This window comes from Archocentrus centrarchus, chromosome 7 (genome assembly GCF_007364275.1).
Source record: "Archocentrus centrarchus isolate MPI-CPG fArcCen1 chromosome 7, fArcCen1, whole genome shotgun sequence".
Lineage (NCBI taxonomy): Eukaryota > Metazoa > Chordata > Actinopteri > Cichliformes > Cichlidae > Archocentrus > Archocentrus centrarchus.
The window spans coordinates 23,537,480-23,554,546 of NC_044352.1; the positions used below are offsets into that span (position 1 = coordinate 23,537,480).

A 17,067-nucleotide genomic window follows, 5' to 3' on the forward strand; every position below is an offset into this window, starting at 1 on the left:
AGGCTTTCATGTGCGGAGTGAAGAGTTTATTGCAGATATGTCACCAAGGTCAACATTAGTTTGGCCCACTCAGCGAGCTACAGTCACTTCTCGCCGCAGTTCAGTCAGATGATAGACACTGCCATGCTTGATTAAGCAAATTAGCAGCTTTAGCACATAGCATTGAACAATTATTATTCAGTGAAGTAGAGATGTCGTTTATTTTTTATTTTTTCTGCTGCTGCAGTGATGTTGGATTAATCATGTGAGGTGTGAACGAGGCTTAAATGCACCTCTTGTGTCAGTTTCATGTTTTCGTGTGAATGTAATCATTAGAATAACTAAGTGAATCCTCACCAGGGCTTCTGCAATATGCATCGTTAGCCAAGCATTGCCCTGAGGCAGGAACTCATTCCCTCGTCCTTTCTCCTACAATAATGTACAGTAATTTCTCTTTCTCACCACTCACATGCTCATTTACTTCGGCTTTTTCCTGTCTTCCATAGTAGATATTAGATTTCCCCCTCAGGAATTCTGCCCATTTCCGTCCATTAGTCTACTGATTTGGTCACTGTTTTGAGCAGGTATATGTTATGATCCAGCCGTGTCCACTCACATGCAGCGCGTGTCTATTTTTCAAGGATTTGGTCGCTTTCGTTGTCGACACAAAGCAGACCACCCCAAATGAAAAGGGCCTCCCGTATCGTCACATCTGAGGAATTTGACATGGAGTGCTGTCTAGTCTGATCGTGTTTTTTCTGCTGTCTGTTCCCAAGTTGACTGTGCATTCATATTACGAAGAATGACCTCCATCAACAAACAAAAAGGGAGCTTTATTTGACACATCCTGCTTCTATGTGTATATGTGCTCATGTGCAACATTACCCACTCCAGTCAAGGTTTGTTCCATTTGCCGCAAGTGCGCTATGACAAACCTTGATGCCTTTGGAAGCCAAGGGTATTTCACAGTACTGCTCTTCTTAACGTGGCCACAGTTTCTCAGTCACCTTGGCACCGCACGGGTTTGGTTACTGAGCCGTTTGTGGGGCTGAATCTCATTTTTGCTTTGAGCTAAAAACAGAATCTGTGTGTTTTTTGTTTTTTTTTTCTTAATTTGGAGCACACTCAAGAGTTGATCTCGCTGGGGAATTCTCAAGGGATCTAGCTCAGTAACATGCTAGATGCCAGAGCTAGCATGTTGCATGTAACTCTCAACTGGTGACCCCAGTGTTGTTTCCCAGCACCCCTGTGGGTCAAAAGTAATTTGTTGTTACGTGAGTCCTAACCCCATGACAAGCAGTGTTTTGGCACCTGCAGCAAGTGATCCTTCATTGGCTGATTAGCTCAAATCTGAAGACACAGCATGCCCTAATTGTGCTGCACGTGCGCACACGCACGCACACACACACACACACACACACACACACACACATACACACACAAGCTTCTAATACAGGCACACTTTACTACTGCATGCACTCACAGATTCACACACACTCGTTCTCGTTCTCACACACACACACACACACAGCAGACCCCACAGGGAAAAGCCCATCTCTCGTCACTTTGCTCATGTAGCCTAATTACCGGCCCACTGACGAAACAGTAATTACCCACGCTGCCATGCCACCACGAGGTTTAACCAAAGTGACAAAGTCATTAGTCTCACACTTCAGGCCACCCGTAAAGAGCTTTTCCTCTTTAGTACCTCCTTCACAGATGCCCCCACCCCCTTTTTAAAAAAAAAAAATCTCCTCTTGCATACAATGTTTATTTCTTTTTTTCTTTTTCTGTTCACAGTTTGATGGTGACAACATGTACATGAATGACAATAACCAAGAGTTTCGGTCACCAAACCAGGTAAGATCGAACACGTCTTTTCCTATAAACCCTGAACCCTGAATAAATAAATGCCTGAGGAAGCTGATGTCAGCCTTTAACAAGAAGAGTTTATGGATTATTATGTTTGGGTGTAGACTGGAAAATGTGAAATGTACACATTTCTCGGTGAAGAAAACTGGAAAATGGTCAAACGAGCTACGTGGTTAGTATGAGTGGAAAAGACAAGTCAAAAGTGATGTGTCACCTTTCAGCACCACCACAATCTTTGGTCTCTATGGAAATTGAGAACAGTAATAAAAAGACGAGCATGTCCACCAGCTGACTGAAATATTAAATATATGAATGGAAAGTAGCCTTGAACTGTGCATCGCCTTAAAATAAGTATCTACCACTTTGATTTTCTTGATGCATTTAATGCTTAATAAGATAAAATTAATTACATGTATAAATTTATATATATCTTTAATATCAGATGGATTAATCCATCAGCCCTAACAGTTCTGGCAACATGTCAGCCCGCTGAGCTAGACCATTTGCTCACAGTTAAACCAGCAGTAATAGTTTACCATTGCAAGCTCACTGAATCTCTGGTCCCACTTTGGAGCATCGTGGTCCCAGTCGCACACAGAGTCAGTGAATAAGACAGGCTCAGTGCTGAGTGCTCCCAGCTGGTAAATGGGAACACATGGCTGGGCATATGGCAGAATTCGGAGCTCCAGGATTTGTTGATCCGGCAGCAGGGTCTTCATGTTCTGACAAAACACGATGAGGTAGAGGCTCCATGTCAATTAGCGCCTTTCCAAATAAGTCAGGCCAAGGACACCAGGATACACACACACACACACACACACGCACACACACACACGCACACACACAAGCGTGCATGTTCACACACACAGGCACACCCACACATACACACTCTCTTTCACATAAACACACTCATTTACTGTAAACGGAAGTGGCACGTTCTCTGAAACAAAGTAATTCACAAGTTATAAGCTCATGTGCAAGCAGCCATGTGAAAATCGTGTGCTTTCTAATATGGTCATACCTCTGTACTTGTGAAAACGCACTGACATAAGCGTCAACATAACCGTCATAACTACTGAACCACAATCCCAAGATAAAGGGTCAGTTTACCTGCTTTGCAAAATGTTTTCTTTTTTTTTTTAAACTTTTTTTTTTTTAAACTTTTTTTTTTTAAACTTTTTTTTTTAACGCTGCACAGGGTTGTTTCCAGGATTTTAAAAATGGGGTGGCACAGGGGGTGTCCAACAACTGGGGCCCATGGGAAATCAGAAAATTCAGAATTAAAACCCAAACAAAAGCACTTGAAATCTAGATAAAAATCGAATGCATTGTAATGATTTTATAATGCCTGGCAGGAGGTCTGTGCAGGCATTAGGAGACATAACTGCAATATAGCAGCCCCATTGGAGCACAATATTTAACAGTGATGTAATGGAGCTAATAAAATACAGGCAGACATACAACAGTAATTTTTTTTTATTTTACAGGCTTATAGAAGTAAATAACAGTGTCTCACACATCGTTTGTTTACAGTTTGCAAAGTACAGGAGTTAGGTTTTGGTCACACAGGCCAGTCAGTGACCGCCTAGGTGACTGTCAGCAACCTCTAAAGCCCTAATTACACAGACCTAGAGAGTAGTCATGACCACCTGGCAACAAGAAGTTGCTAGGGGAAAAATATGTATTCCTCAACTGGTTTGCAAATGGTAACTGGAGGTTGCCAGCAGTGAAAGTGGTTACAAGGAGGTGTATGCAGCAAAAATCTCCTTGCGATTGCTTTGGCCTCTAGCAGATTGTTGTGTTCACCTGTAGTTTGCATGGGAGAAGCCAACTTGTTTGCAAATACTTGCCAACTACTCGCAAGCAGCAGTGAAACTGTAAAAAGTACAATGCAACATGGGGCACCAGTCAAATTTCAGTATATATATATATATATATATATATATATATATATATATATATATATATATATATATATATATATATATAAAACCTTTAGCCTGGCTATTCTTGATCATCTAAGTTTGGTGCTTTCTACTATTTTGCTGAGGCTGCTTTATTTATTTATTTATTTATTTTTATCATGTTTTTAATTTGTGTAACGGATGCTTTAATGTGAATCTAATTATAACACCAGCCCCCCCTCCAAAAACATGCCTCTACTCTAACAGCCCTTTGAAAAAGTGAAGACCAGCCAAAATGTCCTCGCTTTCTAAAAATGTGCTTACTCTCATGGTGTAACACTTAAATTGGGCCTTTTGATGAACAGGAACATATGTACGTGCTCTTAAACACACCCACATATATACCCATAAACCCATACACACATGCTCTCATAAACCCCTCACAAACCCGCGCACATGCATGCACACACCATCATCCTGTAGCCATAAGACTGTCTTTCCTTTGATGTCGGGATCGAGTAACTATAACGAGAGGTCGAGTAGGAGCTTTAGCAGCTTATTGTCTACTTATAGCAGACATCAGAGACTATGAGGTCCATCGTTGTTAGCTGCATTTCCAGGTCTGCCCTAATTATGTCACCGATACACATTTGTGTGTGCTAATTGGGATAAATGTCCAACTTTGTAGTTTCCCAGCTGCAGCGGTCATGTGTCAATCACCAACACCCACTCCAGGTCTGCAGTGTTGTGTCAACAAATACCTTCTTAGTGGATAAGGCAATTTGGGCTTTTCAAAACATGTCAGTTGCAGCTCTGTCGGTGCTGTCAAATAGACGCTTACACACCAGTTCTGAATAGCACTCTGAACACAGAGTTCACTGTTTGGTGCCTGATCCTTTAATAGAGAACATTTCATGTGAGATTTCAAAGAGGATGTGCACCTTTGCTCAGAAGCTAATGGTTCCAAAGGGTTTTTAGCACATTTAATATATTATATTATCCTTATGAAATAAAACAATAAAGGCGTTACAAAAGTGTGGATATTTGTCTCATGTTTTTTAAACAACCGTCCACTGGTTAACTCCTTTGTCAGTGTTGAATATGTGCTGCTTTTCTCACCTAATACTTAATATCTTCAGGTTTTGGACTGCTGATCAGGCAAAACAAGCAATAAAAAGATACATTGAGCTTTTTTTTTGGGCTATTTTCTGACTAATAACTAGAATAATCATAAAAAATTAGCCCCTACTGAGAAATCTCTTACTGGCATCTTTCAAAAGGAAACATTTTCTTTAGTCTAACAACATGAAAGCTTCCCTTAAATTTTAAATCATTATGTTTTAGCTGAACTGTGTATTATTTCTGTATATATGCAGAAGTTTCTGAAGAGGTTAACCCATAAATTTCTTCAAAGCCATAACATCCAGGGAATGTTTGCATTTTCTCATTTGCAAAATTCATTCTGACCGCTTGCTGTGTATACAAGTCAATCATTTCCCAATTGATACTTATGCATTAGCTGTGCAGCGGTTTGTTACATGTGGTTTTCTTTTGAAGTGAAATTCAACAAATTAGAGGTTCAAATATGCGTGATAAATATATATGATTTTCTGCATCAGTTTGTAGCCGTGATTACTGTGTAATAAAAGACAGCAGAATAAATATGTTCAGTACATTCAGAAGGAGTATATAACTTTTTTAATGCAATCACCAGCTGGGATGTAAAAGACACTTTTCCTGCTATTTCTTTTCTATTTTATTCTGTGTGAATAACTCAGTAGAGACTGACATTCTTTGGTCCTGTGGACAATGCTCAGAAATACTCTAACCTCACAACTGGTAAAGCATTTCGTGAAAGAAGCCCATACGCTTTAATGCAGGTTTTAACACTGCTGTAAGATACCCAGCCAATCCTTTACATGATGTGTGCCTGAGAAAAAGGTGCATGTAGCCAGAACAGAGACTCCTTTGTTTGCATGTCTGGGGTCTTCCACAGCATACGCACTGAGGTAGCAGTCTAACATGGCCAGAAGATTGCATTACACATAACATCTCTGTGCTTTTTAAAAGTGAAGCCTGCAAATCAGAAACAGTTTTGATGGGGCACTTCGCTGTATGGCTGGACACAGTCCACTCAGGCAAGATGTTTTCAAGGCTTTAAATACTGTATGGCTCCTGTACAAAATATGCATGGATACTGCACACATGGACAGTTTGATGATATTAATATTTTCCATGTGGTTTGTCCTGTTGAGATTTCAGCTTATAAGCAAAAGTGTGGGTGGGTTATTTTGTTTACTGGCTTTGCTTGTATCTGCCCACACGCAAAGCTAAGATGATAGTTTGTTGAATTAAAGATTATGAAATATCTCAGTCATCCCAATTAACGGAAACATGTTTGTGTAAGCAGTAAGTTTTAAATCACCTTAATGGCTCCAGGACTCCAGCGGGCCATATGTCACATTACATTTTTTTTTTTTTTTTTTAAACGTGCACGTCTAGTGTGCGATTATTGACTGCAGACTCAATTTTCTGATTGAGATTAAATTCTTAAATCAGCCCAAGCCCCCCCACCCCCACCCCCACCCTGAAATGTGAAAGCTTTTTAAACAGTAATTACTGCAGCATCTGCATTAACTGAAAGTGACAAAATTGTGGCATTCTGTAGTGGAGGTAAAATAAACCCCAACTCAAAAAGGGAAACATCATTTCAGTCTTAGTAATATAATGAAAATGGCAGTGCACTAATATCAGCCTATCAGCCATGTATATGTGAAATAATGCTGGTTGCACTGTATATTTTTTCAGCACTCTTAACAGCAGCATGAGAACGATCACAGCCAAATCAAAATGGCTTCCTTCACCTACGCCAACACAAATTCTAATTTTGTATTAAAAAAAAAGTGCTCTTGATTTGGATTCATATCAGCCTGATCAGTCTGCAGGATTTCACAGACTTTTACCTTCACCAGGTTTTGGCGCGCCATATATGTGCATGCTGAAGATAAAGGAAAACTCGAAGACAAAGAAGGGAAGATTTTAGAGGAATATTAGAGAAGGAAAAATGAGCCGGTAGCATAGAGAGGGCGAACCATACTTGTTGCATTGTATCCCTTTGGAGAACAGGAAGCTTGGGGGCCACTGGTCCCTGGAGAAGCAGCAAGTTTCGGCCTGTTTATGCCACTGTGTTTTCAGCTTCAAGGTGTCTCGCTGAGCCATGCGTCTCTATTGATTTGGCTGGCTTTAAGAGAACAGTGGCTGATAGTCGAGATCAGAATAGAAATCTAACTTGTTGGAGACAGACTCTCCTTCTCTTCATCTTTCTGTTTCAGGCTACAGTTCAGTCTGTTTATTTTTGTACATTTCTTAACTCGTCCACTCCACCCAGTCCCTTTCTACTGAAACTGTATTTCTTTCACACATGTTGACTTGACTAAACTTCATATACAAACTGCAGACATTTTTAATTTACTTCAGTTTACTTCAGGGAGGATTTGTTAACATTATGGTTTGGTCAAAAAAGATTATGTTAAAGCATATGGGCACAGTAACCACCGCATTTTAAAGAAAATTAATTTTCTTAAAAAACAAGTGTTTTGTCTACCTTAAAATTTTAGTTAAATGTTATATTTTATCAGGGCTCAGTATGAATTTTCCTCTGGCATCAGTAAAGTTATTCTTATTTTTACATTTATTTATTACTTTTTCTAATGCAAAAGTCAATCAAGTGAGTACACTTAACCAAGCCTAACCAAATAAAGTGCAGTTCAGGCATGGATAACTTCAACAGTCACTTGAAAAAGAAAGTTTTCACAGGACTTTATGCAGTCCTCTTAAAAACTAAGTACACCCTTTCTGCTTCCATAGGAATTAAGAGAGAAAGCAGCAGCCAGGTGCTTTATGTGACCACCTCTATGAAAGCAGATTTGATGGCACTTTGCTGCTCTGGAGCATTCAAAAGTGTTAACACAATGTTACAATCTTCCCAGGAGTGGAAAGAGTGGATGTCCCAGCAAATTCGCCCCAAGGTCAGATCATGCAATGCTCCAAGGAACTGTAAAAAAACAAAGAGCTACATCTCACACTCAGGACCTTAAGAGAGCTGTGCATGAAGTAGTACATGTAAACCTCAATGAACCTAAGGAGTGCTGTAAAGACGAGCGGGCCAAAATTCCTTCACGAAGATGTGAGACGCTGATAAAATCATACAGAAAATGATTACTTCAAGCTATTGCTGCTAAAGGTGGTTCTACAAGCTGCTGTATCATGGGGTGTACTTAGATTTTCACAGTAATGCAGGGAGTCCTGTTGAAAACTGTTTTTCACATGGCTGTATATGAGGTTTGGTGTCTGTTATGTTTTATTCTTGCAGATGAGTTTTAGTGCGATCGCTCGTAAAATGCTTACTGCAGCTTTTGCTGCATTGCCAGCAGCTGCATTCATATCAGAATCAGTGCTGACCAATGAAAGAAATAGTTGGAGTACCTTAAAAGAACAGAGTGTGGTGAATGGTTAAAGTGGACATTTCTTCATTTTGAACAGGAAGAACATGTAATTTATGTGAGGCAAATGTATAAAAGATGAATAGCAAAACTTCATCAAGTAAAAATGAAGGCTTTCTAAGTGAAATTAGTCCAAATGCATATAACTTCTCTGTGAGAGCTTAAAGGATTAACATTTTAGCAAATGTTCTCATTCACTTTCTTGGCTAGAGTCAGATGAGAAGATTGATACCATTATAACTTTGGCTGAGTAAATGTGAAGCCAGACAGTAAGTCTAGCTTTCCCAAATGAAATCAAAAACAGTCTGGCACATAACCCCTGTAAAACTACAGGTTGCATTTTTTTTATATAACTTTAATTAAGCCATTAACTAAATGAACTATATCTTAACAATTAGTTAATTGAGCTTTGAGCCTGAGGTGCTGACAGGTTTTGTTTCCAATATTCTGGCAGAAAAAGGGGGATAGCACTCTTAAAAGCATTTAACATGATGATGTTTTGTCAATCAGTCGAGCTCCAGATGTTGTTTGCTCTGTATAGAACCAGCACACCCTCCCTCTCGTTTCTCTACCTCTCTCTCTCTCTCCTTCTTTCTCTCTGAGTCAGAGATACCTCAGTACACCCTGGCACCGAACACCCAATGTGGGCGATGCTGATGTGAAAAGGCACCGTTACTTAATAGTGACTCACAGTGCACCATTATACCCCCACCACCATGACTGCAAACTCTTCTCACTTCACAACACTCACTCTCCCCACCAAGCATCCCCTTATACTTTCAGTCTTCCTATCCTCTATCCTTGCCTTCGTTCCCAGCAAGAAACTGGAAAAAAAAAAGGGGGGGGGGGGGGGGGGGGGGGGGGGGGCATTTGACACAAAGGATGAAAAAATAAAAATTGAGGGTCTGGAAACGCCAACACACATCTCACTTCTTCTTTAAAGGCTGTGCAGAGCCGCTGGCAAGGTCGGCAGAACGAAGTAGAGATACGTATTGCATGGCGTGTATTTAAATTTCAAGAGAGCGTGCAATTTCAGTATCATGAATTCAGGCGGAAAACAGCTATAAACCAGCACTAAGGCGTCGATATCTGAAAACAATGCTGGAGAAACATCAGAGGAACATCCTCACACCATCCACGCCCGTGCTAGGAGCCATTGTACGTTACAGTTGGAACCAGGAATTGTTAGTTCTTTATGTAGGTCAGTCCATGTCAGCCAATAAGTCCAATTACCATCGCTCTCTGAAATAGAATGGGCAGTGACCTCTACTCTGCCTTCATAGGCCTGAAATGGATGGAAAGATGCCACAGAGTATTTGATAGAAATGATAAATATTTTCACTTAGAATAAAAAGATAAAGAGAGTCTACAGTACATGACAGGATGAAAAATGGTTGCAGAGAAGGGTCTAAGATGACGTGAGAAAGTCAACGTTATCCCTGTTAGAATATGAAGAGTTTAATCTATCGTCTTTTGATATCGGAGGCTTTAAAGCACATCTAAACGATCCACTGTCACACTCTTTTTAGTGTATTCCCTCAAATAGTACAGTACATACCCCGCAGAAAGGCAGCACTCCCCGAAAACAGCAACTTATCAGCAGCAAGAGTGCACTCAATGATTCATGCACTCTTTTAAGAGAACTTGAAACCTTGGCTCTATTTTGGTCCCGGCCTCTCTCTGTATATGCAGCACAACGGAGCACAGGGATTTAGTGGGACTAAGTAGTTTGATATTTCTATTGGTTTTCTGCATGTATTTCCACTCTCTCTTCCCTTTTCTCCTAGTGATCTTTCTCATCATATGGAGACCAAGGTCATGGCTGATTGAAATATAATAGAAGTGTAGACATCTGGCCTAATACTGTGGGAAGTTAAATCTATTTTAATGGCCCCTGCCGCAGTGGATTCTCTCTGATGCACTCTTGCGCTTCACTGACAGTAAATCACAATGTTCTCTTATTGCCCTGACTGGAATGAGGGCATAGAGAAAGAACAATGAGGGATCCACATCATTTGTTTTCACCCCTCCCTTGCTTTTTCCTCTCCTCTGTGCTCCTCCTCTTCTCCCCTCTCCACTCCGTTTGCGACTCATAAAGCAAGGGGCTTAAAGAGAGTGACATCATGAAAATAAAAATAAAGGGGATTATGGGCAAGCTATTGTGCCATATGTGATTACTGGGGCTTCCATGTTCCCTAGGGGGAGATGAGTGACTACGAGACAACATATTTTATTTATTTATACAATTCTCTCTAATGAATAAGAATAGGAAATGTGGCTGAGACCACGGTATTGTGCCCTTTGTCAGAAAAAAAAAAGAAGAAAAAAAAGAACTGCAGCTCTGGTCCAAACATTAAAGAATTTTCTGCTTCTCTCTGTTGCGGTACAAAGATCACCCTTCATCTTTAACTGAGTTGGGTTTTTTTTTTTTCCTTAAATCGAACTGACATAAATGTGTAGCACATGGCCCCTTTTCACACCTTTTCAAAATACTTCCTTTGCAGCCGTGTTTTTAGAGTTCACATACAATCTAGTACAGGTCCACCCACATCTGCAATGGAGAGTCAGGTCCTTTTTACCCACCTAAATGAGATCCATTTTGATGTGACATTTGAGAGAATTACCAGTGCATAGGGGAGCAGGGAGGAGGTTAGCTCAGTCTTTAGCGATTGGTTGAAGCTCACCACAGCCCACCTGTCCTTTAGTGACGGACGCTACCTATGACCCTGAGCTACTATTGGACGTGGTGAAATAGCCCCCCACACACATACACACACTTCACTTATCCCAGTTCTTTCTTTCTGTCAGTCAACCCTGGTGGGTCTGCTATTCCATTCTCCTTCTATTGTACTTCGCTGTCTGCTTTTCTTGATACATCACCCAAATGGAGTTCCTAGTCGTTTAAAAAGCCAGGTCAGATCGCCTCTGTAGACCCTGCAGACTATCGCTGTAATGGTCACTTGTGCGGCACGCTTCAGCTCAAACACACATTGATGATGAGTTTGATTTCTGCCCTTTCTCAGTGCTGCAAGTTTCATCTCTGAAGGTGAATTTTAAAATTCCCCATAAGATGTTTTAAAGATTTACCATTGCCACCCGTCTATCTCAATACACAGGGTGGACGTGAACGCCGTTATATATGCATGGCCAGCTGTTGTTTGTCACCAAAACCATGCTGCTCTGTCATTTTTAACAAAGAAGCATATGGCTGAATGACTTTCCATAGGACGTTTTATGCACATTCAAAGTTATGTGGTTTTGTGATGTATGTATTGCTAAAAAAAAAAGAAATAAATAAATGAGGCAACTCTTGTACAATTTAAACTTTTATTTTTGGTTTAATTTTGAATCCAAGCCCCAAAGTGTTGATGGTTATGGTTTCCACTGACCACTGTCAGTAAAGATTTTAAACTTGAATATTTTATTCATAAAGATCTCAAGGGCTTCCATAATAGTTGAAAGTGCATCATATATAGGGAAAGCTGAAACCCTAATAACAGTCCATCCAAGACCGGCCGCTCTTCTCTTCAGACAGGTCGCCTCCTGTCAGCCACAACAGGCTCTCTGTGGACACTGTGCAACATTCTCATTTTCCTGTCTTTGATGCTTTGTCTTCCACTAAACACCTCACAGGCTACAAATGACTCCATCACCAAGCTAATGATTTCATCTCTCCTTCTCAGCCATTTGGGTAAAGAAAACTTTTAGTTAAGCTAATTAACACGTTTCCATTTAAAGATAACTTAATGACTCAAGGTTGCCCCACAAACTGGCGCTGTTTTTTTTTTGCCATGTGTGCCAGTCCACTGGGAGGTTAAGAGCCTCAGCTGTGTGCATACAGTAAGCAAAATCAAGGTTAACATGTTTTCGGATACCTAATAAACAATGCATAATGCACTGAGTGTTTTCCTGAAAAATTATTGTTCAAATTAACGTCTTGAAAGTTTCATTAATTGACGTTTTCTCTCAGAAAAGTGTTTCACTATTATTACTGGGCCTAACCTGGAACTTTGGGTGTTAAATTATTTCAGCTATACATTTTTATATAACAATAAATACAGCTTTTCTAAGAATGTAACTGAGTACATATTTTCTGCTGATAACTACTAAAACAATAAAAATGCAGTGTTATCAATAGCAATAAGTAGCAGTCAGGGATGAATCCTAGTTTAAACACACACAAACACATTTACTTATTTAGTTTCAGTGAATATAAAGAATGGTTGAATATAAAGGTAGTTTTTGTAGCACTACCAGTAGTTGAAATTTTCTGCTAACTCTATATTTATTTTTTTTTATCAAGTGCCAGCAAATTGTTTTGTATTTTAAGAAAAGGTTTGAATAAATTCCAGTTGAACGTTGCAGAGCAGGATCTTGTTAACAATCCATTCAAATTTGGCTTACATCCACCAAGGTCTTCAAGGTCAACTTCAGAGGTCAAACTATCATGTGATATTTGACCTCTGGCCTCTCCTTCAAGGTCAATAGATTGATTTGAAGGTCAAAGTGATAATAATGCTATATATATATCACATAGGGAATGATAGCTGGAGATTCTAAACATCATGTTGCTTTGGACCTCTGACCTTTGTAACCATTTAAATACATAATTTATTTAACACAAGATACATAACAATTTAATTTATTTACTTTTTCATAAATCACACTCTTTTTGTAAATGTATGTGTTGTGTGACTGCTCTATTCCTAGTGAGTTTCTGCATTTGTACCCGTAACCACAGCAAACCTTTTAAAACACAGACCATAAAATCTACCATCAGTTAAGTTTGGTCAGTTTTCTTGTGTTTTGTATCCTTCCTTGAATGTAGAGGCCAAATTTATAACTAGTCGGTACCCGTTACATCAACAAGATAGGGCTAGCCTACAACATTAGCGGTCTGGTGGTTTGTGTGAACAGAGTGGCCTCGGATAGAGTCACATGGCTGGCCTGAATTATTGTTTTATTCTTCCTCTGTTCACTGCATGTATTATAAGAGTTTGGACAGGCATGAATGGAAACAGCAGCTCAACTGGTTGGAGAAGTCATACAACCACAAGGCAGTAATTCTAGTTTTGTTTTTGTTTTGTTTTGTTTTTTTCCCCCAAAAAAACCAAGGAGTGGTTTAAGCCTGATGATGGGTACTTCAGAGCCACAACTCACATCTGTGAACTGTGTTATAGAGTGAAAAAGTGGTGTTTTGATGTCAAGTCACAAGTGATCTACAAAAGAGGTTTGGTGCTATCATGTTTAACTGAAAGAATAAAGATAGATTAGAAAAAGAACCAGTAGAATCCAAAGTAGTGTCCTTGTCTTGAAAAATGACGGATTTGCTTAAATTTCACCTCTATAGAGGAGGGTGAAGGTTAGAGAGAGAGAGAGAGAGATGGCTGAATCAACATTTGGCGTTTCTTTTTGACCCGTCTCTCTTTTATCCACTCCTCTCCTTGTCCTGAAAGACAGTATATTTATGAATTATTTATCCATGTTAGAAAATGTTAAACTTGTGATGTCCTTGTCCTGTGTCTTATCTCCAAGGGCATCATAAGAAGCTGTAAAGAAAAGAAAAAAAAAACATTAAAAAAGCAATGGAAGTCACAGTCATAAAATAGCCTTGACAGAATTTAAATCTTGGTACATGCATACATATGACAACAACTATGATTCTTGGGAGAAGAAATATTCCAAATGCAAGATGTGCTTTTCACTGTAAAAGTTTATCACTTTACCTAAATTGCTTAAATCCCATAAACATTTGATCACAGTTTTAGAGACAGTATATTAACACTGCATTTCTATTTGGCATCATTGCAGCTATTCAGCGTTATTATGGTGTCTGACACATTACTCATCCTGACATGAACAAACAGATATTTTCATTAGTCACAGTAAAGTAGGGTGAATTTATTCCCGAGAGTTAATTAAAGTTAATTAATTGGGGATTATTTAACCTCTCTTCCCCTTACATACTTTTTGGGGGGCTTCAAGATGTTTTAACTACTCATTAATGCCAAACAAGCCTCAAGTTTGTACCATGCATTAGTGCACCCAACATTTTGAGTTCTAAAACTTTGTACTTAATAACCCATTATAATAAAGCAGTGAATGTATACATGCATAAATCTATAAAATGTGTGAAGGAGGCAGGCTGGTGGCAATCTCAGCTATCATAGGGTGCAAGGAGGGGTACACCCTGGACAGTCTGTCACAGGGCTAACACACATGACCAAGTTAGAATCACCAATTGGCCTAACCAATGTTTTTGGCTGTGGGAGGAAGCCAGAAACTCCATACAGAAAGGCCTCCTGGATTTGAACCCAGGACACTCTTGCTGTAAGGCAGCAATGGTAATGGCGACAACACCATGTTGCCTTTTTCCCTTTGATGCCAGATGTTGTCAGAACACATTCCCTAATGACCTCTCCAGCCTTAGTTTTGTGCTTAGATGCTCAGACCGATGCCATGCTGCTGTATATTCACCGATCAGCAACATTATAACCCTAATACATGCAAAATAGAGCCCGACTGAATTATCAGTGGACCGTTATTAGCTCTTTACCAATCTGTCAGAATCTACATTATAACAGCTGAAAAATGACAGATTAAAATTAAAAAGAACAGACGGGAGAAACACCCTTCACCCATGTCATGAGTGTTGATAGTTGATAGATAGTTGTTACATAGTTTGTCCATCAGAGGACATCCTGCAGCTTTCCTGTTGGCGTCATACATGTTTGGAATACCACAAACACAAGAAACAGCTGATCTGAGTAAATGGTAAATGAACTGGTATTTATACAGTGCCGTTCTACTCAGTGGAGCACTCAAAGCACTTTCTACTGCAGGTCTAATTCACCCAGTCACAAGTACATTCATATGAGGCTTTTATCTATGCCTAAGACTTTTCTAACATTTGCGCATACACTCCAATGGATGCAGGATCAGGATCAACTTGGGGTTCAGTATCTTGCCCAAGGATACTTCAGCATGTGGACTGAAGGAAGGATCGATCCACCAACCTTCCGACTGGGAGACTACTGTATATACAGCTGCCCCGAGTAGAGTTGTCCAGAGCATAAACAAGTAAATAAATAATTACACATAACAAATGTTGGGGAAATCTGTTTATGCTTCATGTGTCAGAAAGAAAAAAATATTGGCCAATGTATTGGATATCGGATCACCAAATATCAGTGTCAGTCTTAAAAATCCTGTCAGTCGGGCTCTAGTGTAAAGGTGCTTTATTCATTTCAGAAGTGGGGGCTGCACTGGCAGTCTGACCCTGGGAATCGAATTCATAGTGCTCAACCTCATGAATGTTGAAAAAACAACAAGAACGCTCCTGGTCACGCCCTTGGCCTGATGGACCACCGTAGGGTTCGGAAACTTCAGGCTCTTCCACTAAAAACTGCTGTTTGATCTCTCAGTGTGGTCCTGTGGTTCTCAACTTTTTCTTGAGTGCTGAACTTCAAAAAGCCCAGAAAAGAAAAAAAAAAAAGGTTTACTCTACAGTTTTTAACTAATCAAGAACAATTAACAAAAGATTCTGGAATTAAAATGAAATAAAGCTCAGCAGTTGTGACAGAGGGGGTCTTATGGATCGGGCTTGGTTTGACACATCCTCAGAATGCTCAGTGGCATTGGGATCTGAGCAGGATGGAGCCTGGATCAACACCTGCAGTTCTTTGTGGCACTCCTTCAGGGGAGCGCTTTTCCCTCGGGGGGGGGGGGGGGGGGGGGTCTTTTGTTTTTTTAGGTGTGTGATATGTGACATAGTAAAATCCACACAAATGCCAAGACTCATGGTTACTTGGCAGAACGTTCCATTCTAACAAACTGATCAGTGCCATTCACTTTACCTGTCAGTGGGTTTTAATGTTGTGGCTCATCTGTGTGTAGTCAAATGAGATTTGTTTGTATTGTTGCTAAATTCAATCTGCAGCATTTTGTCTTTTAACCATAATAAAAAATGATAACAATAATAAATGTTAGACAACAAAGAAACAGACATTTGCACAACTTTTATCACGGGGAAAAAGAAATTGTCAGTGATAATATTTCTAAGCAAGCACCAAACAATGTGAATGAGTGTTGTGAGAAAGAGAAAATAGCACATCATCCCCTGATGGTAAACATACTCCCTTTTATTATGATTATTTTCTCCCTAATGATAGTTCACATTATGAGACTTTTATCCTATCTTCAAGCACCAGTTCTGCTTGTGGGGACATTGTAGCTATTCCTCAACATTTCTTGCCATTTGTTTGCTAAAAGTATTTGTTTGCAAGATGAATTGCTGCACTGGCAGGCGAGATGACAGCCTACACGAAGATGATATTGAATTGATTTCTGAAATGTTGCAGAACGGACTAGTTGATGTGTACCACGAGACATGAATAATAAAAATTCTATTAAAAAGCTCTTGAATGGCTGACAGTGGAATATTATTTGTGATGATTAATTTTCTTCAGTCATTATAAAGGGGAGTTGGCATCAGATTGCCTCTGACAAAATTGCTTTTCACTCCCTGGTGAATACCCTCTGTATGCTTTTTGAGAGCACAAAGCCATATTTCTCAGCGCAATATTACGTCAAGATAGGCCCTGGAAAAGACATTTCTCATGTATCACCTTATTAGCGCCGTAAAAATTGGTGCTGTTTTAACTGCTGGGGTCACTGGTATATTCTGCGTACATTTCATAATGACTCTGAGGTTTGTTTAGTCCAGTTTTTTTTTTCTATTTCTAAAAATATGATTGGCATTATAATTACAAGCTTATAAAATAGCTTCTAAGTGACTGTCTGTCAGTGGT

The 17,067-nt window shown here is 39.6% G+C and overlaps 1 protein-coding gene across 2 annotated transcripts in view; it reads left to right on the top strand.

Moving 5' to 3' along the window:
* Positions 1 to 17,067, top strand: part of LOC115783486 (TOX high mobility group box family member 2-like) — an 80,501-nt gene that overhangs the window by 38,725 nt on the left and 24,709 nt on the right. For both annotated transcript variants that reach the window (XM_030734321.1, XM_030734323.1), the window contains one exon: positions 1,780 to 1,839. In XM_030734321.1, coding sequence (XP_030590181.1) covers positions 1,780 to 1,839 — 60 coding nt within the window. The remainder of the gene's footprint in view (positions 1 to 1,779; positions 1,840 to 17,067) is intronic.